The sequence below is a fragment of the Nyctereutes procyonoides genome, unplaced genomic scaffold (assembly GCF_905146905.1).
Source record: "Nyctereutes procyonoides isolate TBG_1078 unplaced genomic scaffold, NYPRO_anot_genome, whole genome shotgun sequence".
Lineage (NCBI taxonomy): Eukaryota > Metazoa > Chordata > Mammalia > Carnivora > Canidae > Nyctereutes > Nyctereutes procyonoides.
In genome coordinates this window covers 1,116,763-1,140,847 of record NW_026575041.1, presented here as the reverse complement: position 1 = coordinate 1,140,847, position 24,085 = coordinate 1,116,763, and the positions used below count along the sequence as shown (strand labels likewise).

The 24,085-nt window shown below is 40.6% G+C and overlaps 1 protein-coding gene across 1 annotated transcript in view; it reads right to left on the bottom strand.

Moving 5' to 3' along the window:
- Positions 1 to 24,085, bottom strand: part of RNF121 (ring finger protein 121) — an 83,107-nt gene that overhangs the window by 4,469 nt on the left and 54,553 nt on the right. Inside the window, exons 4-6 of the mRNA XM_055320609.1 lie at positions 16,658 to 16,812; positions 13,446 to 13,553; positions 9,709 to 9,829 (exon numbers count right to left, since the gene is read on the bottom strand). Of these exons, the coding sequence (XP_055176584.1) occupies positions 9,709 to 9,829; positions 13,446 to 13,553; positions 16,658 to 16,812 (384 nt within the window). The remainder of the gene's footprint in view (positions 1 to 9,708; positions 9,830 to 13,445; positions 13,554 to 16,657; positions 16,813 to 24,085) is intronic.

Genomic DNA, 24,085 nt, shown 5'->3' with positions numbered 1-24,085 from the left:
TGACACAACAATTATTACACCTTACATTTTAGTCATAAAAATCATGAAATTCTGGTCTCAGTGGTTTAGCATCTCCTCCAGCCCAGGGCCTGATCCTGGAGACCCGGGATCGAGCCCTGCATCAGGCTCCCAGCATGGAGCCTGCTTCTCCCTCTGCTGTCTCTGCCTCTCTCTCTGTGTCTCTCATGAATAAATAAATAAAAATCTTAAAAAAAAAAATCATGAAGTTCTGATGCATGCTACAATGCATGAACCTTGAAAACATTAGGCTAAGGGGATCCCTGGGTGGCGCAGCTGTTTGGCGCCTGCCTTTGGCCCAGGGCGCGATCCTGGAGACCCGGGATCGAATCCCACGTCAGGCTCCCGGTGCATGGAGCCTGCTTCTCCCTCTGCCTGTGTCTCTGCCTCTCTCTCTCTCTGTATGACTATTGTAAATAAATAAAATAAAAAAAAGAAAACATTAGGCTAAGTAAAACGTCAGACACCACAGGACAAATATTATATGATTCCATTGATATGATGAAATACATAGAATCAGGCAAATTCATAGAGACAAAAAGTAGGCTAGAGGTGGCCAGAGGCTAGGAGAAGGGAATGGGGAGTTATTGCTTAATGGGCACAGTTATTGCTTGGGATGATGAAAAACTTTGGAAACGGTGATAGCTGCACAATATTGTGAATGTAACTAAGCACTGAACTGTACTTTTAAAAATGGCGAAAACAGTGGGTTTTAGGTTACATAATAGAAAAACCCAAAAAATAATAAAAAACAGGCAAAGAAATGGAAATAACCATGCATGACCCAGAATAGGAGAATGTCTAAATAAATTTGGTACACACTCAAGGGACTTAACTGGTGAGTTCACTGAAGGCTGAGATGTAACAATAAGTGGCAAAAAGTAGGGACAAAACTGGAGGCACAACATGATTGGTGTTGTATGTAAAGACAAGCCCAAATCTATACAAGAGAAAAGATCAGAAAGAAATATCAGTATGTTTACGCCACTGATGTTTTGGCAGTAGGATCATAGGTGATGTGGTTTTTGTGCCTACTTTTCTGTACTCAAATTTTCTTTAATGAATATATATTACTTTTAAAGATTATTTATTACCATACTTAATTACAACAGATAACCAATTCCATGCTCCAAAAAGAAATTACAAGTTTTGCATAATTTCCTTGTGGTTTATTGTTACATAGTTAAATAGCATTTCCCCCTTACTCCAAGGAGAAAAAGACTTGAAATTTATTTGTTGACATTTTCTAAGACCTACTGTTTTTCCCTTTCCTTTGCCTTAAGAACTGTGGTCTAGGAAAGTGTCTGTTAGGCTCCTAGTTTCTGGAGTTCTCCCCATGAGGCTAAAACATGGCAACAGGCAGGCAGGGTCAAATCCCACAGTGTTTCAACAGAGCCATTGGGTAAGCTGTCAAATCATGAAGGCCTCGCACCCCCAGGGCTCACAGAAATCACACAGGAAGAGACTGTATCAGAAGACACTGAGGCCAAGCTGGGGAAGATACAGGGAGGCCGGACCCCTCCATAGAATAAGCTCAAGGGGGACCTATGGTTTATCTGCATCGGGCAGACCTAACTGCAGTCTTCTGTCACTTACTAGCTTGATGAACTTGAGCAAACCATCCAGATCCTTCCTTCCTTCCATCAAATATATACTGGGTACCTACTAATATATACTGGGTAGCTACTAATATATACTGGGTAGCTACTAATATATACTGGGTACCTACCTACTAAGGTAGGCATAGGTATATATATACCTACAAATATGTACTGGGTACCTACCTACTAAGCAGTAGCAGGCACTGGACTAGGGGAGTCCAGTGGGATATAATGCTGGAAGAAGAGAGACTCGGCCTCTCTCCTATGGAACCTACAACTACAGGAGAATGACAGTAAAGGGCTAAGAAAGGGGTTGCTAACTAAGCCTAGGTGCTGTGAAGGGGCTTCTTTGAGGGCGTGACATTTGAGGCTGAGAGGTAAAGGGCAGTGGGAGTTAGTGAGAGGAAGAAAGTCAGCAGGAAGAAGGAAGAGGCCACAAAGCAGAAAGGAGCCTGGTGGGCTTGAGAAACTGAAAGGAACCTCATGTGGCTAGAGTTGTGACAAAGAGGAAAACAGTAACACCTTATTGGCCACATGAAGAATTTTGGACTAGAAATGGAAAGTCACTGGAGGCATCTGAACAGACTCAAATTTTTAGAAGATCACTCGGTCTGTGTGAAAAATGGGCTGCAGGGGGGGGGGCCAACATGGATTCAGAGAGCAGCTAAAGTCTCTGTTTTTTAATTCTTTAAAAGCAAGAGATGTTGGAGATCTGGGCCAAGGTGGCAGTCTGGGCTAATTTAATGGCAATAAAAATAGAAAGGTGTAGACAGACTGGTGATGCTAAACAGCTGAAAACTAAAGATCTGGTAGAAAAGTTCTGGATTAGAGGTCATAGAAAGTCATAGAAAAAGTCATAGAAAAAGAAAGTCATAGAAAAAGTCATAGAAAAAGAAAGTCATAGAAAAAGAAAAGGGAATGCCTAGGTGAAGTGCAGAGAAGGTGCTTTAGGTCTGAGCTCAGAGGAACAGTAGCATTCACGGGGAGGAAGAGTTAGTAGAGACAGAAGGAAAAGCAGGATACAGAAACATTGCAAAAGCCAATGACAACTGCTGAAGTCAGAATGAGTGACACAGAGTCACTGGTGACCTGAGTAAAAGCCATTTCAGAAGAAGGTTTGAGCCACACCAATTTAGAATAGGCTAAAGAGTAGGTGAACGGTAATCAAAAGGAGACTGGACTTTCTCTAAGTTTAGCTGTGAAGCACAGGAAATGACTCAGTAGCTAGAGAAGAAAGAGGGTCAAAAAAAGTTTTTTGAAAAAGAATGCTTAACAGGTTAATGGGAAGAGCCCAGAAAGAGGGAGAAGATGAAGGCACAGATAAGAAAGTTAAGTATATAGCATAATGGGTCCCGGAGAAGGAAGAAGGTATGGAGTCCACAGCTAGGGCAAGGTGGGCTTGTGATGGAAGAAAGGACCTTTTCTACAGTGTAACTGGAAGGAAGCAGATGATGGGTACTAATATGTGAGTAGAAAACCCCAGCACAGGAGCCTGCACATAGGAACTCAGGAAATAAAGAGGAGTTGCCTTCCACACCACTGAACATCAGAGTGTGCACCATGAGAGCCCTGTGAGCTCTTCCAGTCAGCCCCTCCCTCAACAGGAGAGGACAGAGGAGGAGCAGGACAGCCTCACCTGAAGTCAGAGAGAACTGGTGGCAGAGCTGAGTTGGGGCCGCATCAGGCTCAAACAGATGATTTTGAAAAAACTTGTTGAAAAACAGAATAAAATACCCATTTCTCAGGGTTCTAGGACACAAGATTCCAGGTCACAGAGTGGTCTGAGATGACTTCAAACAACAGACAGCCTCCAAGAGAGAAGTGGCATATACTGGCGATTAAGGATTTGTCTGTCCTGTGTCTTGCTCCGTGTGTTGGGTATGATGAAGATACAAAGAAATCCTATAGGGTCTCTGTGCTCCAGGTGACTATAAATATAAAATATATAGCTTTCTAGAAGAGCAGTATTGTACAATAGGTATACTTGATAAATGTTAGCTACCGTCATTATCCTCTCCTTAAGTGCCATGAGCCAGGCTACTCTGCAGAGATCTTTACAAGATGCATTTACTCCTTACAACACTTTATGTCTGGTAATGTTATTACACACAAGAAAACGAGATCAGAGAAGTAAAGTAACTTGCTCCAGAGTACACAGCTAATTAAAAATGGATTAGAATTTGAAACCAGGTCCATCTGACTCTAACCTCTGGCTTTTGCTGCTACTTCAGAACAGATGGAATGGGCAGCTAGTTATGTCCTAATGTTATCTGGGGTGCAGAAACTCAGAAGAAAAAAAGTGTGAGGCAGGACATGTGGCCCAATGGAGCACAAACTATGCGTCACTACTCTGTCTGCCCAACAGGTCTCTTTGAAGGAAGAGCCCCATAAAACAAGCTTATTTCACAATCCTCTGTCCTCCACCCCCGCCCCAACATGACTTTTGGATGTGAATGGAAACTATAATGACTGGCTGTCACAAGCTTATGACCTCCCAGTGACTGGCTGAAAAAAAAAAAAAAAAAAAAACAAACATCATCTAAGGTTCCTTTAACCGAAGAGTTACTATAGTTCATATTATAATTTCTCCATGTAAGACAAAGCAGCTATAGTGTAGAATTACCAGAGTAGTGTAGAATAATGAAAAGGAATTGAGAATGTATGTTGATACAATTGTAAACCCCATCATTTCATTTCTAGGAACTCTGAAATTAATTAATCACAGATCTGTGGGCAAATTGAACTCCAATCAATAAAAATTTTTTTTTCTATATTAATTACAGATCTTTGTAGGTCAAACCACTCAGAGGGGGATCAAGAGATGAATGAGATCTAGTTCCCCACCAGGTAGGTAGAACACTCCAAAATGAACCATAATTCTCTGGGTTTGGAGCTATGACCACAGAATGTACAAAATTCTATGAAAAACACCTAGGACTGAAAATGTGGCATATACACACAATGGAATTCTTATTTCTAAGAGGTTATATGCGCGCGCGTGCGCTCACGCACACACACACACACACAAGGAATTTATTTATTTAGAAACCTCCCCTTTTTAAAGTAGGCTCTATGCCTAGAGTAGAGACCCAGGGCAGGGCTCAAACTCACAACCCTGAGATCAAGAATCAGTCAACCAACAGAGCCACCCAGGTGCCGCGATTTATGGCTCTTTTAAAATTGAGTTATAGGGATCCCTGGGTGGCGCAGCGATTTAGCGCCTGCCTTTGGCCCAGGGCGCGATCCTGGAGACCCGGGATCGAATCCCACGTCGGGCTCCCGGTGCATGGAGCCTGCTTCTCCCTCTGCCTGTGTCTCTGCCTCTCTCTCTCTCTCACTGTGTGCCTATCATAAATAAATAAAAAATTTAAAAAATAAATAAATAAATAAAATAAAATAAATAAAATTGAGTTATACAATGGAATATTATTCAGCCAGAAAAAAGGAAATCCTGACTCTGCTATGCCATGGGTGGACCTTGAAACATTACACTGAGTCAAATAAGCTAATCACAAGGGACAAATATTGTGTAAGTTCATTTACACAAGGTACCTACCTAGAGTGGTCAAATTTTATTTTTAAAAGATTGTATTTGGGCAGCCCCAGTGGCGCAGTGGTTTAGTGCCGCCTGCAGCACAGGGTGTGATCCTGGAGACCCTGGATCGAGTCCCACGTCCGGCTCTCTGCATGGAGCCTGCTTTTCCCTCTGCCTGTGTCTCTGCCTCTCTCTCTTCTCTCTCTCTCTCTCTCTCTGTGTGTGTGACTATCATAAATAAATAAATAAATAAATAAATATAATATAAATAATATAAATAATAAATAAGATTGTACTTATTTATTCATGAGAGACACACAGAGAGAGGCAGAGACATAGGAAGAGGGAGGAGAAACAGGCTCCCTGTAGGGAGCCTGATGCAGGACTCAATCCCGGGACTCCAGTACCATGCCCTTAGCCAAAGGCAGACGCTCAACCACCGAGCCACCCAGGTGTCCCTAGAGTGGTCAAATTTTTAGAGGCAGAAGCAGAATGGTTCTTTCCAGAGGCTGTGGGGAAAGAGGAGTGTGGAGATATTATTTAAAGGGTACAGAGCTTCAATTTTGCAAAATGATGAGTTCTATGGATGGATGTGGTGATGGTTGCAGAGCATGTAAATGTACTTAATGCCACTGAATTATAGACTTAAAAAATGGTTAAGATAGCAAATTTTATGTGTAGGCCACCCAGGGATCCCCCCATAATTTTTTTTTAAAATGACTAAGGCTTGGGCAGCCCCGGTGGCCCAATGGTTTAGCGCCACCTTCGGCCCAGGGTGTGATCCTAGAGACCCAGGATCGAGTCCCACATTGGGCTCCCTGCATGGAGCCTGCTTCTCCCTCTGCCTGTGTCTCTGCCTCTCTCTGTGTGTGTCTCTCATGAATAAATAAATAGAAATCTTAAAAAAAATTAAAATAAAAATAAAAATAAAAATAAAAATAAAAATAAAAAAAATAAAATAAAATAAAATAAAATAAAATAAAATGACTAAGGCTCCTACTTAGAAGTGAGCAGTGATACAGCTAGTAAAGGCTGCACTTGGTCATACCTAGCACATTGTGAAAGGTTGATAAATAACAGTTGCTTAAATAAATGAGAAAGAATAAGTTGGCTAACAAATGCATGGAAGGCTGGAATGTCCTAGCTTCCTCAAACTGCCATGACCAAACCACTGATAGGTTGTGGCTTCAAGACCAGGGATGTTCTTGAAATTTAGGTTGCTGTGGTTCACAGCCCCAGGTGTTCGTTCCTAAGTAGACCACACCCCACTTGACCAAAGACCAGGGCAGAAATAGGGGAGTCCTGGAATTCTCAGGTTTGAAAGAACTGTAAAGGTAGTGTAGTCTATCCCTTTATCCCAAACTGGGAGTTGAGAGTTCCTTCCTCCCTATTCCTGCCTAGTCTTATCTGTGGGCATCCTGAGCACTAGCAGAAAACCTGCTACTAAATCTCCACATTAGCTATGGAAAACAATGAATGAATCAACTCCTCGCAATTCACCCTGTACTGTCATAAGCCATCCTAGTCTTCCTATGACCCACTCCCTTCCCCTGGAAATGGGGGCTTGGGAAACAGAAAACTGTTAGATTTAGGGTCAACAAGGTCACATTCTATTGGACAGGAGCTGGATTGAGCAGCTTCTCTGAAAGAGATAGACATTCTCAATGTCAAGGACCTAGAGAAAAGGTAGATCTTCAGAGATACTAGGATTCAGAAGGCTGGCCTGAGGTACAGACAAATTTTTATCAGAACACAGGTTCTAGATCTAGACATCTAGAGGACAGCGGTTGTCTAGATATGGATTCCAGGTGGCATGTGCTAAGCTGGCACCTGCTACATAGAGGTAAGTGGAGAGATGGATGAGACAGGGTCTGAAAGCCTGGGAAAGCAGGTACCCTGCTATGTCAGATTAACTTCATTCAAGTACTCATGCTTATTTTCCTCTAATAAAGTACAGTGTGATTGTTTGATCCTTGTGTTCTTGTATACTATTAGGAGGTATAGAGAGGTATTTGGATTCATCTTTGGGCCAGACTATTAAAGAATGAGCATCAGGTATTGGGGGTAAGCACTGAGAACTCACAGAAGGAAGGAGAATATGAAGAGTCAAGAGCTGGTGCTTGAGGCACTCTCCACCCTAATGAATAATTCTCCCACCAGGTCTCTCGGTGATGCTGGAATTTATCATTATTAGGGAATTACCTTAATAAGGATTATCATTTGTAATCAATGGAACATACAATAATCCTTCCCAAAAGCATGGAAAGAAGTCCAGCTCAAATTCTATTTTTGGGAAGCCAATGTAATGATTCCATCTCCTATAGGAGAAGTTAACTAGTGGATCAATTCTGAGCTCAGTTCCATCTGGACTGAAGAGGGTTTTGTACACTGGTTATTAGTGACCCACCTGAGGGAATTAAGGCTATGCTTAAATTGGCAGCTGATAATAATCTTGAGATAAAATTGGCAACAACCTGGGAAAAACAGAGAATTGGCCCATAAAAAAAAAAGAATGAGAAGAAAAAGAAATCACAAGAGGGTACAGGGCAGGATACTGGCAAGAGTCACTTTGAAAAGCTGAGTGTGCCAAAAAAGCAGACTTCAAGAAAAGTTGTTGAAAGTAGACAACTGAATGTCTGGAAATCTCTTCTGGACAGTGAAGTAGTTAAAGGAAGAGCTGAAGTGTACACCAATAGATGAGAGACCATGAAACAGCTAAAACACAAGACAGTTGTTCAAACAAGAATCTAATGGGCTGTCTATAAGTGACCCAATGCACTTTGTTTCCTTTTAATCTATTATAGAAGAAACAAAAATAGTCCCATGACCCTGAGAAACAAAATCCTAAATGAAAGTTGTACTTGATGAAAGTTACCCAAGGTGATGGCTGCGTATTCTGCTACCTGAACTGCCCAAAGCCTACCAGTCCATGGCACAAGTGAGACTGCAGCAGCACTGATATAAAATGTGCACAGCAAATATCCTCCCACCTACAAAACTGCCTCAAACTTTCGAAGATTTCCTGAAGTCCTCATACAAAGGCGCCAATCCTTTACTGTGCTTCACAGTTGGTCTTCATTGGTATCTGCTGCCCCAAGAAAACCCTGACATTCTCCTAAGGTTTCTTTCTAAACTGCCAAACCTTATGTTGCAAGAACTTCTGAAGGCCTTTCAGATCTCCTGCGTCAGAACCACACGCATTTTAGCACAGAACTGGAGAAATGTCCATTAAACTTGGAAATATTCCTTTTTGGGTGGGGCCTTCTAATGAGCTGACACTGAGATGAGGAGTACTTCTTTGTTCACGTAATTATAAAGAGAATGCATTACTTTTACAAGCAGCAAAACAACAAAGACACATTTCCATTTTGAAAAAAAGAAATAAGAATATTGACTTGGGTTTCCTAAGACTGCCTGTTATTTTACTCACATTTAAGCTTGAAGACTCTCTCCCTGGTCTCCACCTTGTAGCATTTCCTAGATCAGTGCAAGTACACCAGCCAAGGAGTGGCTCGCGTTAGACATGTCAGCTTTGATATATACTTTCCTTCAATCTTCAGAACTAATCTATATCCAAGATTAATCCTAGCCAAGTCCTAGCAAACGCACTTCCAAAATACTTCTCAAATGGCCTGGATCTCTCCCTTTGCACCACTTCTTCCCTAACCCAAGCTACCTTCATCTTGCCCAGATTACTGCGACTATCTCTTAGTCCACTCTACTGTGGACCCCTCTCCAATCCCTTCTCAACCCAGCAGCCAGAATGATGTTTTCAAAGTGCAAATCTGAAGATGTCATTTTCTATCTTAGCCTCCCAGGGCTTTTAGCATAAAAACCACAATCTTTCGTTTGGCCTTCAAGGCTCTTTCTAGTTTAGCTTCTATTTCTCTAGATACTTCCAGTACATTCTCAGCCATATAACCACACTGGCCTTAGTTCCTCCAAATGGCTACCCTTTTTCTCACTACAGAACTCCTATCTACACATGCTGTTTGCTCTCTCTGACGCCCACATCACTTCCCATTTCATCTAGTTAACTCCTACATGTCAGCTCCCCCGTCACTTCTTTAGGGAAGCCATCTCTGAGCCCCAAGACTAGGTCAAATGCTATTACTGCATTTGTTCACAGCACTGTGAACCTTTCCTTCAAAGTATTTATTAAAGTTATAATTTTATGTTGGTATGTTCATTACTTTAATTCTCATCTCTGCCACTAGGGCATAAACTCCATCTGGGCAAGGACCATGTACTCCTTTGTAATTCCAGCACAAGCCCAGTGTCCAGGCACATAGGAGGCGTTCAATAAATATCTATTGAATGAATGTTAACTTCCTGAATGGCCAAGCAGTTCTTTTCCTACAAGTGGCCCTAAAGTTAATAATTTCAGGGTACATCTGATATCTGGTTTTCCAAATTTTAAGGAAGAAATCTCCGAACACACTACTGATATCTTGAAGGATTTTTTAAGGTTTATCTCTTCCATCAAACAAGTAATGCTATGCTGACCTCTTTGGAAGTGGTGGGAGGCAATATTAAAAGCCCAGGTGAACTTACCCCTATGGTAGACGCCATGTAGTCTGCACACATTTCTGCAAAGTCTCGCTCAAGAACCCCATAGTAGAGGCCATAGAAGAGGAGAGAAATACCAAAGTCCATGGCATCTTCTGGTTTGATCCTGTAAGGGAAGCAGCATGGCTTGTAAGGCCTGCCCTAAGACACAACTGCTTTGGATCACTACTCCAGAACACATAGTGAGGCACCTAAAGTCAGAAGCTTTAAAGGCTAAAGCAAGTGTTGGCAAAACAAGACCAATTCCAGCCTGCTGCCTGTGTTTTATATGGCCTGTTGGTACCGTTTGAACAGGTTAGCACCGTGAGCTACAAAACCAAGCCAGGGTATGGCCTATTGCTCCTCTTCCCCACTCCGTCCCCAGTGCCTACCTCCTCCAACTGGCAACCACACCTTGTAGCTGTCTAGGGCCCACTCTGGTTGGCACCTAAGTGTTGAGACTCCACTGCTGGAAATCACTGTACACCAACCAGCAGAATTTCAGTTTGCAAGTGGAAACTCACCAAGTTGCCTCACCTCCAGCCAGCTGCCCAAGTTGAAATGGCTGGGCAAGGGCACACCAGGATCTGAGCTGTCACTGAACAGTAAGTGAAAATAATCCCAGTGGTCACATAAACCCTTGTCAGACTCCTCCTGAGAATGTCTCATTTGATGGCAAGTGGGCACAAAGTATGCCCCAGATCTGGGAGAGCCTATCCATCAAACAAGGTAGGGCAAGGGAAGAGTTTCCCCTCTTGTTATACTCTATATCATCCTAGACTTTGCCTTTTGTCCACAAAGCCTAAATATTATTTGGCCCTTTACAGAAAAAGTTCACCAACCACAGCTTTAGAAGATAAATATAAATTTAGTAAATATAAATTTAGTAAATATAAATTTAGTAACATACCAGTTACTATAAAATTTTAAGTTGTATCTATACATATTCTATATCATGTCATCAAAGTTAAATTTTGGTTCAAGAGGCGCCTGGGTGCTCAGGCAGTTAAGCGGCTGGCTCTTGATTTCAGCTCAGGTCATGATCTCAGGGTCCTGGAATTGAGCCCCACATGGGGCTCCCTTCTCAGCAGGGAATCTACCTCTCCCTCTCCCTCCCACTCATGCTTATGCTCTCTTAAATAAATAAATAAAATCTTTTTAAAAATTGGGGGTCCAAGTCTATTCACTAAGGACAGAGATCTTGCCTATACATCAGCAGGCTTGTTTTAATAATTCCAAGGACCAATAATTTGCTACCTTCAGTCTCTGAATGTTTATTACAGAAAACAACCTTTGCTAAAAATCTGTACCAGGAACTGTTTAAGTTCACTTAAAGTTGTAACTTATATTTATCTTAAAAAGTTGAGTTTATTATCAATCTTGTAATATTTAACCCACTAGACATCATGATCTTATACCAATTAACCTGATTAGTAGCATAAAAATGGTCAAGATTCTCAATTCTGTTTTTCTTGTATAGTTTTTTTCTTGTATAGTTTATGTAAGTAAAAACAAACTATAATTACAGAATAACTATCTTCAATACAATGTAGCATCTTTTTTTCTTCCTTTTTCTTTTTTTAAAATAGGCTCCGTGCTGGGTACTACAGGGCCTGAACTCATGACTGTGAGATCAAGACCTGAGCTGAGGGACGTCTGGGTGGCTTACCAGTTGAGCATCTGTCTGCCTTTGGCTCAGGGCATGATCCCAGGCTCCAGGGATCAAGTCCCGCATCAGGCTCCCTATGAGGAGCCTGTTTGTTTCTCCCCCTGTCTATGTCTCTGCCTCTCTGTGTGCCTCATGAATAAATAAAATCTTAAAAAAAAGGAAAGAAAGAAAGGAAAGAAAGGGAAATAAAAGAAAGAAAAGAAAAGAAAAGAGAAAAGAAAAGAAAAGAAAAGAAAAGAAAAGAAAAAAGAAAAGAACTGAGCTAATATTGAGAGATGCTTAACCGACTGAACTACCCAGGCACCCTACAATGCAGAAATCTTTTTAACCACACAGATTAGGAAGATATCTGGAAATATCTTGGTTTTCTTTGATGGGGCTTGTTGGACTCTACACTGATGAATTCCAATAAACCTCTGTGAAACCTGTTTATGCTTTTAGCCTATGCTACTTCTAGAAGAAAGAATTCCATGGGTATTCTCTCACTTTATAAAGTAAGGACTTACTCTTTTGTTTTTTTTTTTTTAAGATGTTATTTATTTATTCATGAAAGACACAGAGACAGAGAGAGAGGCAGAGACACAGGCAGAGGGAGAAGCAGGCTCCACACAGGGAGCCTGATTAGGGACTCAATCCCGGGTCTCCATGATCATGACCTGAGCTGAAGACGGCGATAAACCGCTGAACCACCCGGGCTGCCCACTCCTTTCAGTTTCAAAGAGACTCTACCTACAGTGCACTAGATTTGGGAAAGAGGCCAATCTGAATCCTCAATCTCTAGCTTCGAGTGCCCAGCCTTAGGCTTAGGATTCCTCATGATCCACAGCCCACAATCCCCATCAACTCAGTCAGGAGACCACATTTCCACTCTCATCTGCCCTGCTTGATCACTATACCCTACAGTCTCAGAGTCTAGGATTTCTTGGTTTCTGCCTCAACTGGGAGTGGGGGGACCTGTATGCTGGTATGAATCTTTTTGAAATAATATGACAATATGAAGCAATAGCCAGAATCTGACTCCTGATAATATATCCTTAGAAGCAACAGAGCAATGTTATCTGTGACAGCACAATATTGAAAAACACCCTAAGTGTCCAACAATGCGGTAAGAGTTAAATGTTCACAGGTTAATTTTCTAAAAAACTATTTTCTTAGAAATCTGATAAAAGGGGAATTTCAGCTATGTGACAAAGCAACAATGTGTTAAATATAACCGATGCTTATTACCCTGCATCTGGACTGTGAGATTCTTAAAACTGGATGTGTTCCTGGGAAGGTAGAGAAGCTTCTGGGCCATCCATCTGTTTGGTCTCATTCTCTCACATCTCAGCCCTGGAACTACTGTGAGGACTCCTACGATACCACTCTGCTGTTTCCTGCCCTGTATACTTCTAGATGAACTTGTTAGCAGGTGTGGCCAACTGTATCACATGAGTTTGACTGTCTAGTCCAGGGGTTGACAAACTTTTTATGGAAAGGACCAGATAGTAAGTATTTTGAGTTTTGTGGCCCAAATAGTCTCTGCCACAAATATTCAACTCTATTATTGTTATACTGCAGAAACAGTACATACATAAACAAATGAGTGTGACTGTGTTCCAGTAAAAAACTTTTTTTATTTTATAAAAATAGGAAGTAGGCCAATTTGGTCCACAGGACAGCTTGCCAACTCCTAGACTCCCTAAACATAAGACCACTCAGGTAGAGTGGACATTCCAATAAACAGTACTTTCATGGACAAGGAAAATGACTCTGTTAGGATGATGGAGTTATAAGTAACTGGCTATAATCATTATTACTTACCTTTGTGATACTTTTCCATTAAAATATAGGTTCTTGGAAAATATAACCAATGATTTGGGACTCTAACTCTATATATCCAGACATTCCTTTCTCTTTGCCAGCACAAATCATGGAGGGCCAACCTTCCCATTCCCCAAAGTCCAAGTCTCCTACTATCCTGGATGCCATGTCCCCCTTGTTAATACTCAGGACTTGGCTCTAGGAAGAAAAGTATATCACATCAGCCCCTCCTCCCCAAACACAAGCGAAAACAAAAGCAAAGAGTACTTACTTGAATAATAAATTGAGACCAAAGAGGGTAAACATGACAGCCATGTAGCCAACAATGCCAGTGGCATAGCTGATTTTATAGATCAACAGGAACCACTTATAAACCAACCTGGAGAAAGGAGAGAAAATTAGCAAAGCTGACATGGCAACTCTGGCCTAGGAGCCTCTGGATTACCAGAATCTCTTACTCTTACATTACTGGGGACATCAGGTTATTTGCTTAGGACTTACTGAGCAACTTTAGTTACTGTCCAGAGCTGGTCACTCCCTTAATTGCAGAAATACCTCTCCATACCAGGGAGCTAATGCTTTAGATTTTCCCAGTCCCAGACCAAGGAAAGAAAAGAGAGCCTTAAAAGAAGGTTTTAGCCTCAAACAAAAAAAAGCATAGCTGACCACAGACAGCTATGTCCTCTCAAATTCAGATCAGCTGGATAAAGAAGTGAAAATTAGTAACTACAGCTATGCTTAGATGGGAACAGATGGTGAAGGTCAGCTGTTCATTAGGAAAGAGAATTCAAGGGAAGATGAAAAAGAGGTAAAATCAGCTATAGGCTTTCCCCCTACTTTAAAAAAAAAAAATTATTTATTTAAGTAATCTCTATACCTGACATGGGGCTCAAACTCTTGACCCTGAGATCAAGAATTTCACAGTCTTCCGACTGAGCCAGCCAGGTGCCCCAGGCTTTTCCTACTGGGCATGGTTAACCTGAATACTGCTTTGCTCCTATCTACAGGCCAATAATGAATTAGTGTCTAATGAATTTGCTTCCGAAATGATTTTCTTTCTGGAGAAGAAGGGATAAGAAAGGAGACACTCAAAGAATACCTTTGAATGGATTTGTGTGATGGTGGTGGTAGTAGGGTCATACAAAGCTCTTGAAGGAGGAGCAATGCTCTCCAAAATCCAAAGAAAAGCAGTGTGAAATGTGGTTGGTTGACCCCAGCCAGGTTCAGAGAGGAAAGATAATTCCCTGAATGCATCAGAGCCTTTTAAATGCTATGCAGGTCCTTGATATCAGCAACGACTACTCTATTTGTGGTGAAAGCATATGAGAAATTCACTTGAATAAACAGCTCAAGCCTGTCTGGCTCCTGTGACCACATTACCACCAACCTTGCTGGGCTGCAGGGAGGAAGCTCAAGGTCCCTACCTATGAGTCCCGTTGTGGCTAAGCAAGCAGTGATGAGTTCTCAGACAAGGGAAAGGCCTCAAACATTTTGTAGTGCCTGCCCTCGGAAACCACACAATGCTCCATTATCCAGAGCTTGTACTCATCAGATATGAGTGAGATGGTGGAAAGGATGTGGAATTTTAGGCAGTATCTGGATTAAGTGAGTTTTATTAGCTGGGTAATTCCAGGTAAATCAAATCACCACTCTTAAGGTAAGTTTACTTATTTGTAAAATGGGGAAACCATGATACCTTCCTCAATGGATTGTACAGAGCCCATTCCTGGTGTATATAACACATGCTCAATAAATGCTGCATGACTCAGGATGGATGTTTTAAGAAAGTGCTTTGAAATTATAAAACATTATCAAATGTTAGTTATTATCATCAAAAACTTCCCATGTCATAGACATATTTTCAGTCATTTTACCTACAAGTTGATATTGTTACTTACTAACTCTTAAAGTATATTTTTACACCTTTTCTTCATAGTACCCTTTATGAGGTACCAATTATTGTCACATTTCTAGGGATAAAAAATTCAAGGCTCAGAAAGGTGAAGCCATACAGGTCATATAATTTACAACTGGCAGGGCTGTTTCCAATCCACATCCACCTGGTTCCAGAGTCTCCGTCTTCTGTCATAGCCCTTAATGTAAACTACCATAGCCAGAAAGAGACTTTGGATCACCAACTTCACCTTGAAGATAAATTTTACTGTGTACAAGGAAACTCACAAGGCCAAAATAAGGTTTGCAGTGAAATGGCATAAAATGCATGGGGAAAAGAGCAACTTGCAACTTGGAAGACTTTGGTTCTGGTAGGTACAACTTTGAGGCTGGCTAGTTCTTCTGCTAGGCTCTCCTGGACCTGTACATATGTCTCTCACAGCACTTACCAACTGCACTGAAACAGCTGCTTTCTTGTCCATCTCCTCCATTAAACCGAGCATTCCTTGAGGGCAGGGACCATGTCTTATCCAGTTCTGTATCCCCAGCGCTCAGCACAGGGCCTGACACATAGCAGGTGCTTGTTGAATGAATGAATGAGAAAATCTCTCTTTCTGTCAAGTACGGATATTAAATGACCTCACAAGCTGGTTGGGAGGATCAAACTAGAAATGCATTTGGATAAAACACAAAGAATAATACAGGCAGGGGCTGCTCTGTGACCAAAGAAGGAAATATTATTTGTTGAAAAATTGCAAATTTACTGAGATTCATTCATTCAACAAAAATTTACAGAGTAGGCTACTATGTGCCAGGCCCTGTGGTAGGGCCTGGATATACAGGGACAAACAAAATACATGTGGTTCCCGATCTCACAGTTATAGTTTAGTGGGGGAGATAGATATTCAAGATTTTGTGATATAGGGACGCCTGGGTGGCTCAGCAGTTTAGCGCCTGCCTTCAGCCCAAGGTGTGATCCCGGAGTTCCAGGATCAAGTCCCACATTAGGCTCCTGCATGAAACCTGCTTCTCCCTCTGCCTGTGTCTCTGCCTGTGTGTGTGTGTGTGTGTGTATGTGTCTCATGAATAAATAAATAAATAAAATCCTTATAAATAAATAAATAAATAAATAAATAAATAAATAAATAAATAAATAAATAATAAAATCTTTTTAAAAAAGACTTTGTGATATGTTCTGTGTTGGAAAACTATAGGGCCTATGAAAGAATATAACAGAAAATCTAATTTAGAGATCAGAGAAGGGTTCATAAAAGAAAACAACACTTAAAATGAGGCCACAATGATCACCAGAATTTGCTTACTTTTAATATAGACCTTGATACAAACTCTAAGGCAAGCTATAGGGAAATATTTTGGGGGTTTTAATCTGTGAAGGTGAGTGGGGAGTTCTCCCAATCAGCTTGTTTTGGTGGGGCCCCATGCCAAATAATCTTGGCAAACATATTTTGTTTTTTTGTTTTACAAATTATTACAATTACAATTTTTTCAACCTAAACCCACCCCAATCCCATGCATTCCAACCCATTTGCTTCAGGAAACCTAGCTCTTCCCCACTACCTAAACTCTCACCTTGGGGTTGTCTGTACTAGTGGTTTTCGGGTGGCTCGGAAGGTGACAAAAGCTGTGACAGCAGAGAAGAAGATCCAGATCACTAGGAACCTCCACCAGTGCAGCTTCACTGTGAAATAGAGGGGAACAACCCACATCTGAAAGAGGGTCACCATCTGAAACACAAACACAAGCACAAGCACTTCAGCTCTAGCCAGCTCCCTCCGCGTTCTATCCACAAGTCCAAAGTGTATCTTGTGCCTGATCTTCTCCTCAATTTCCAATTTTGGACAGAGGCACCTCCTAGTGATCTTAGAAACCTAGGACCATGCCTGACACCTCCCTTTCATTCCTTACCTATCTGTTGTATATATTCTTCCCTTTCCATGTGAGCCCTTGCTATCCCTTGCCTGGCTCACTCCAATGACCTCTTTGTTAAGTCTCCCTACATCCAGAGTCTCCCTCTCCAATCTATCCTTCCCAAAAGCACTAGAATGGTATCTCTAACATAGAGTCTTGAACATGTCATTCCCCCGCTTACAACCCTCCAGTGGTCCCCAGCATATAGGCAGTCAAATCCCCTACAACGTGGCCCCAAACTACTGTTTCAAGAGTAACCTTCTGCTACTCTCCATGCTAGTCAGGCTGTCCGCCTCAGGCTAAAACATCTTTTTCACCACCTGCCTTTCTGCCTGATAATATCATAACCAAGACACATGAAGCCTTCAATTTCCTTTCCAGGCAGAATGAGTCGTGACTTTCTAGTGCTCCAAAAGCACTTTCTTTTCTACCATCATTAGAGTGCTTATCTAAGCATAATTCAGATTCATTCTCATTCTGAATTTAAGCTCCTTGAGAGCAGTGACTAGGCCATTTCCTATGTGCTAGGAAATGGTCTAGCAGATGACAGATCCTCAGTAAACTTAGATATGTGAGAAGAAAGTAAAACTAGAACCCCAAAGGGAGGCCTGTTTCTACTGTAAAGAGTGTCTCAGAACTCAGACTTCAGACTCAGCTGAAGAGTTCCAAATGTACAAAATGATTCTGTCAGAAGTTTGGGCTAACCACCAGTCCTCTACTCCCTGGTGCCTCCTAACTCCCTCCACCAGCCATCCCACTTTACCTAGATGTCACTCTGTATGGGTGAGGAGCAGGTGTAAAAAAAAAAGTAGCACTTAATAGAGGCTTTCTTCCTGATGTCATCAAATGAAATTAAAGACATTTAAAAGGGGCTGGGCATGGGGACGAGTTATAGAGGAAAACAGCAGCTAGTTTTCTGAAGTTCCATAGTGGAGAAAGCTTTTGAGAAAGTATTTATTTCAGAATTTCTAAACCAGTGCTACCTAAAAAACATATAATGGAAGTCACATATGTAATTTTAAGTTTTCTAGTAGTGACATTTAAAAAAGTAAAAAGAAACGTTGATATGAATTTTTAAAAAGATTTTATATATTTGAGAGAGAGACAGCAAGAGAGAGCATGAGCAGGGGGAGGGGCAAAGGGAAAGGGAGAAGCAGAGTCTCTGATGACTAGGGAACCTGACACAGAACTCGATCCTAGGACGCTAGGATCATGACTCAAGCAGAAGGCAGACACATAACCGACTAAGCCACCCAGGTGCCCTGAAATTATTTTTTTTCCCTGAAATCATTTTTTTAAAGATTTTATTTATCTGAGGGGGGGGGAGAGCGTGCATGCAAGCATGGGGTAAAACAAAGGGACAGGGACAAGTAGACTCCATGCTGAGCATGAACCCCAATGTGGGACTTGAGCTCACAACCCTCAGATTGTGATCTGAGCTGAAATCAAGAGTCAGATGCTCAACCAACTGAGCCACGTAGGCACCCCTAGATAAGACTAATTTTAATAATATGTTATTATTTTAATTTAAAATTTTAATTAAATTAAAATTAATTTAATTTTAATAATATTTTTTATTTTACCAATATATCCAAAATAATATCAATCTAACATTTTCTCATTATTAAAATTATTTATTAATCATTTTACTTTGGTTTTGAAATATTTTACTTCGGCTTTGAAATCTGATGTGTACTTTATGGCATATGTTAAGAAAGACTAGTTTTTTTTTTTTTTTTGGCTAGTTACATTTTAAGTGTTCAATAGCCATATGGTAATAGTGACTCCCATATTGGGACAGTGCAGCTAGAGCATCTTTTTAGCATTTAGTTGTTTCCTGAGGCTTCTAATAGACTGCTCTGTGGCAAGAAAAAACCTTAGTGTTTTAGTGTTATTTTGTGTAAGAGAAAAAAAAAAGAGGTATGACAGGAGAATGGTGACAAGATTCTACTTTGCTTGAGAGCTTACAAATCTATGTGCCTCTTGGCAGGATGAGCACCGGGTGTTATGCTATATGTTGGCAAACTGAACTCCAAAACAACAACAACAACAAAAGCAAATCTGTGTGCCCTCTGGTACTGGCTAATGGTCAGTTAACAGTGTAGTCTCAGTACCCACTCTACTGTACAGGAACCTTCAAGTGACTCTCTGAATGAAACATCCTAAAATATTCTGGCCTTATATGAAAAGTGTGGAACCACCAGGATGTACTAACAATGTCTATACCCAAAGAACATTCCAGGGCACATTCTACGAGATGGGAGGAGACCAGGAAAGGACATCACATCAAACCACACATTAAACTAGGGAATAAAAGTGATGCATGGGTGGCTCAGTTGGTTAAGTGTCCAACTCTTGATTTCAGCTCAGGTCAGGATCTCAGGGTTGTGAGATCAAGCCCTCATGTCAGCATCGTGCTCAGTGGGGAGTCTGAGATTCTCTCTCTCTCTCTCAATAAATAATTTTTTTTTTCAAAATCTTTAAAAAAAATACTGTAGGGACACCTGGGTGGCTCAGCAGTTAACCATCTGCCTTTGGCTCAGGGCGTGATCCTGGAGTCCCAGGATTGAGTCCCACATCAGGCTCCCTGCATGGAGCCTGCTTCTCCCTCTGCCTATGTCTCTGCCTCTGTGTGTGTGTGTCTCTCTCTTACAAATATATAAATAAAATCTTAAAAAAATAAAAATAAAAAAATACTGTAAACTAGGGAATAAGACAACCAGAATCCTGATATTCAAAGGGAGTAAATAAATGGTGGTAGGATGTAGAGAAAAGAGCTGCAGGGTCTTTAGCCTTCATATTGTTTGCTTTTACAGGCTCATAGGGATATTTACAAAACAGGAGGCCCAGAGACTAGAGAAGAATTGAATTACAGAATGTGGTTACATTTGTCTTCTCTGAGAAAAAAAAAACAAACAAACAGGAATTTCTGGTCTTCTTCCAGCTTTTCCAAAAACTTGGCTGTTGCAAAAAATCCAGCCTGTCCCCTACCAGCCTTTTGCCCACTCCTCACCAATCATCAATGGCATGTTCTGAGGGGGAATCTAGTAAAGATAATTTTCTCTACATGAGCTGTAGCTCTGCCTATTTTGGGTGCAGAAAGAGGCAAAGGACCTGGATTCTATTTTGGGTTGAACAAAGGCATAATTGGGAATAAGTCTAGGCATCAGTGTGATAGGAATGAAAAAATTTTGCCTTACTTTGTAACTCTGAGGCTTAAAACCTTAAGGGTGTAAAGCTACTCAACTCACATCATGAAAGAAAGAGAGAAAAAAAAGGAAAGGAAGAAGGAAAGGAAAGAGGGAGCAATTTAGGGACAGAATTAGGTTTTTTTTTTAATTTTTATTTATTCATGATAGACACAGAGAGAGAGGCAGAGACACAGGCAGAGGGAGAAGCAGGCTCCATGCCAGGAGCCTGATGCGGGACTCGATCCCGGGACTACAGGATTGCGCCCTAGGCCAAAGGCAGGTGCGAAACCACTGAGCCACCCAGGGATCCCCATAAGAATTAGGTTTTTTTAAACCAGACAGCCAAGTAGATGCCCCAAACACCTGGGTTCTAATTCTGTCTGCTTCCAACTCACTGGATCACCCTAAGGAGGTCCTTCCTCCTTGAGGGAAAGGTTTGGCTTGATTTTTCAAGCCCTTCAAGTTCTAACATACCAAAGCTCTATTAAGTAGCCTTGTATCTCAGATTTCTGGGGAGAGTGAAGGCAGTGTTCATTCACTCATACATCAAGTATTTATTTTGCAACTAATAGAGAAAAGAATGCAAAATAAACATGACCCTTAGTCCTTGTCCTTCCTCAAGAACCTAACAGACAAGCATCAGGAGAAAAATATACACCAAACCTTTAACTTAATGATTCTATTAATCTTTAGATGCTTTTTAAAACACTATTTTGTTTTAAAGATTTTTTTTTAGGTTGGCTCCAAGCCCAGCATGGAGCCCAATATGGGGTTGACCTCATGACCCTAAGATCAAGACCTGAGCTGAGATCAAGAGTCAGACGCTTAACCTATTAAGCCATCCAGGCACCTCTAAAGATTTTTAAGTAATTTCTACATCCACTGTGGGGCTCAAACCCATAACCCCATGATTGAGAGTTACATGCTCCATTGAATGAGCCATCCATGTGCGCCTCTTTAGACACTTTTTAGAAATCCAAATGGAGGCCAGCCCCGGTGGCGCAGCGGTTTAGCGCCACCTGCAGCCCAAGGTGTGATCCTGGAGATCCGGGATAGAGTCCCACGTCCGACTCCCTGCGTGGAGCCTGCTTCTCCCTCTGCCTGTGTCTCTGGCCTTTCTCTCTCTCTCTCTGTCTCTCATGAATAAATAGATAGAATCTTTAAAAAAAAAAAAAAAGAAAGAAATTCAAATAGAAATCATTAAAGAACGAATAAACAAAGTAGAATGACATAGTGAAATGGAGATCTAGATATGAATCCCAATATAGCTATTTACTGTATTACCTTAGGTAAGTCATTTACTCCTGATAAGCCTACATTTTCTGAACTGTAAAATGGGGTTAAGAGCATCTACTCTCAAAAAATTGTATACGGATCCCTGGGTGGCGCAGCGGTTTGGCGCCTGCCTTTGGCCCAGGGCGCGATCCTGGAGACCTGGGATCGAATCCCACATCGGGCTCCCGGTGCATGGAGCCTGCTTCTCCCTCTGCCTATGTCTCTGCCTCTCTCTCTTTCTCTCTCTGTGACTATCATAAATAAATAAAAAATTAAAAAAAAATTAAAAAAAATTGTATAGAATAAGTAATTAATGCATGGAAAGCTCTTGGAACAATGCCTAACAAGGTAAGCATTTAATGTAATGTAATAAATATAATGTATTCAATATAGTAGCCCTTTTATATAAAATAACAAGCAAAGTGCATAATTCATAGCAAGCATTCAGTAAATGATAGCTTTTATTATGTCTTCAAGTGCTCAAAACTGCATAAAGTCAAATGTAATAAGGAGGCAAAGAATGCAATGAGGCGACCAATAACATATTGAAAGTGCTGTTATAATGAAATAGAGACAAATATATATATATATAGAAGATCAGTGAAACCAAGAGCTGACTGTGTGAAAAGATAAACAAGGTTGATAAATCTGTAGCCAGACACAACAAGAGAGAGGACCCAAGTAAAATTAGAAACAAAAAAAAGAAGTAACAACCAACACCACAGAAATACAAAGAACTATAAGAAACCACTACAAAAATTATATTAAAAAATTCATCTATAGAAGAATTAGATAAATTACTAAAAACATTCAATCTTTCAAAACTGGATCTGGCAGAAACAGAAAATCTGAGCAGACAGATTACTAGTAATGAAATTGAATCAGTAATTAAAAAAATAAATAAATAAAAAACAACCTCCCAACAAACAAAAGTCCAGGACCAGATGGCTTTACAGGTGAATCTACCATTTAAAGAAGAGAAGAGTTAATACCTATTCTCAAACTATGTGAAAAGAAAAGAAAGCTTCCAAATACATTCTATAAGGCCAGCATTACTCTGATACAAAACCACACAAGACACTACAAAAAACAAACAAAAACCAACCAAACAAAACATCTACAGGCTAATACTCAGAATGCACATAGATGCTAAAGCCCTCAACAAAATATCAGCAAACCACATTCCAGGAACATTAAAAGGATAATGCACCATGATCCAGTGGGACTTATTCTGGGAATGCAAGGATGATTCAATATTCACAAATCATATTTCACATTAACAAAATGAAGGATAAAAATCATATAATTATCTCAATATATGTAGAAAAAGCATTTGAGAAAATTCAATATTCATTCATGATACAAACTTGACAAAGTGGGGGTAGAGAAAATATACCTCAACATAATAAAGGCCATACATGAAAAACCCACAGCCAATACCATACTCAATGGTGAAAAACCAAAAGCTTTTCCTCTACGATAAGACAAGAATGCCCATTTCTGCCACTTTTATTCAACATAGTACTATAAGTCCCAGCCACAGCAATCAAGGCAAGAAAAAGAAATAGAAGCCATTTAAATTCGTAAGGAAGAAGTTTAACTATTACTATTTGCAGATGACATACCAGTATGCATAGAAAACCCGGAAGATTCCACCAAAAATTATTAGAAATAATATATACATTTAGTAAAGTTTCAGAATACGAAATAATACATAGAAATTTTTTTTTTTAAGATTTTACTTATTCATGAGTGACACAGACAGAAGCAGGGGGGGCAGAGATCAGAAAAGCGGCAGGGTTTGGGGGGGGGCAGAGATCAGAAAAGCAGGCTCCATGCAAGGAGCCTGATGTGGGACTCGATCCCAGGACTCCAGGATCACGCCCTGAGCCGAAGGCAGACGCTCAACCACTGAGCCACCCAGGTGTCTCAGAATCTGTTGAATATCTGTACTCTAATAATGAAATAGCAGAAAGATAAAAAAAATAAAAAATTCTACCTGCAATTGTACGAAAAAGAATAAAATACCTAGGAGTAAACTTAATCGAGGTGAAAGACCTATACTCTAAAAACTCTAAGACACTGATGAAAGAAACAGATGACACAAATGGAAAGATATCCCATGCTCATGGATTGGAAGAATGAATATTCCTAAAATGTCCATATCACTCAAAGCAATCTACAGATTCAATGTAATCCCTATCAAAATACCAACAGCATTTCTCACAAAACTACTAAAATTTGTATGGAACCACAAGGACTCCAAAGAGCCAAAGCATCCTGAGAAAGGAAAGCAAAGCTGGAGGGTTCACAATGCCAGGTTTCAAGATGTACCACACAATGCTATAGTATGGTACGGCATAAAAACAGACACAAATTATTCCAACTTTAGTACACATGCTGCCAAAGTAAGCACAGCAGACACATAAATCAACAGAATATAACAAAGAGTTCAGAAACAAACCCATGTTTATATGGCCAATTAATCTACAACAAAGGAGGCAAGATATACAATGGGGTGAAGAAGACAGTCTCTTTAATAACTGGCACTGGGAAAACTGGACAGCTACACACAAAAAAATGAAACTGAACCACTTTCATAAACTATACACAAAAATTAACT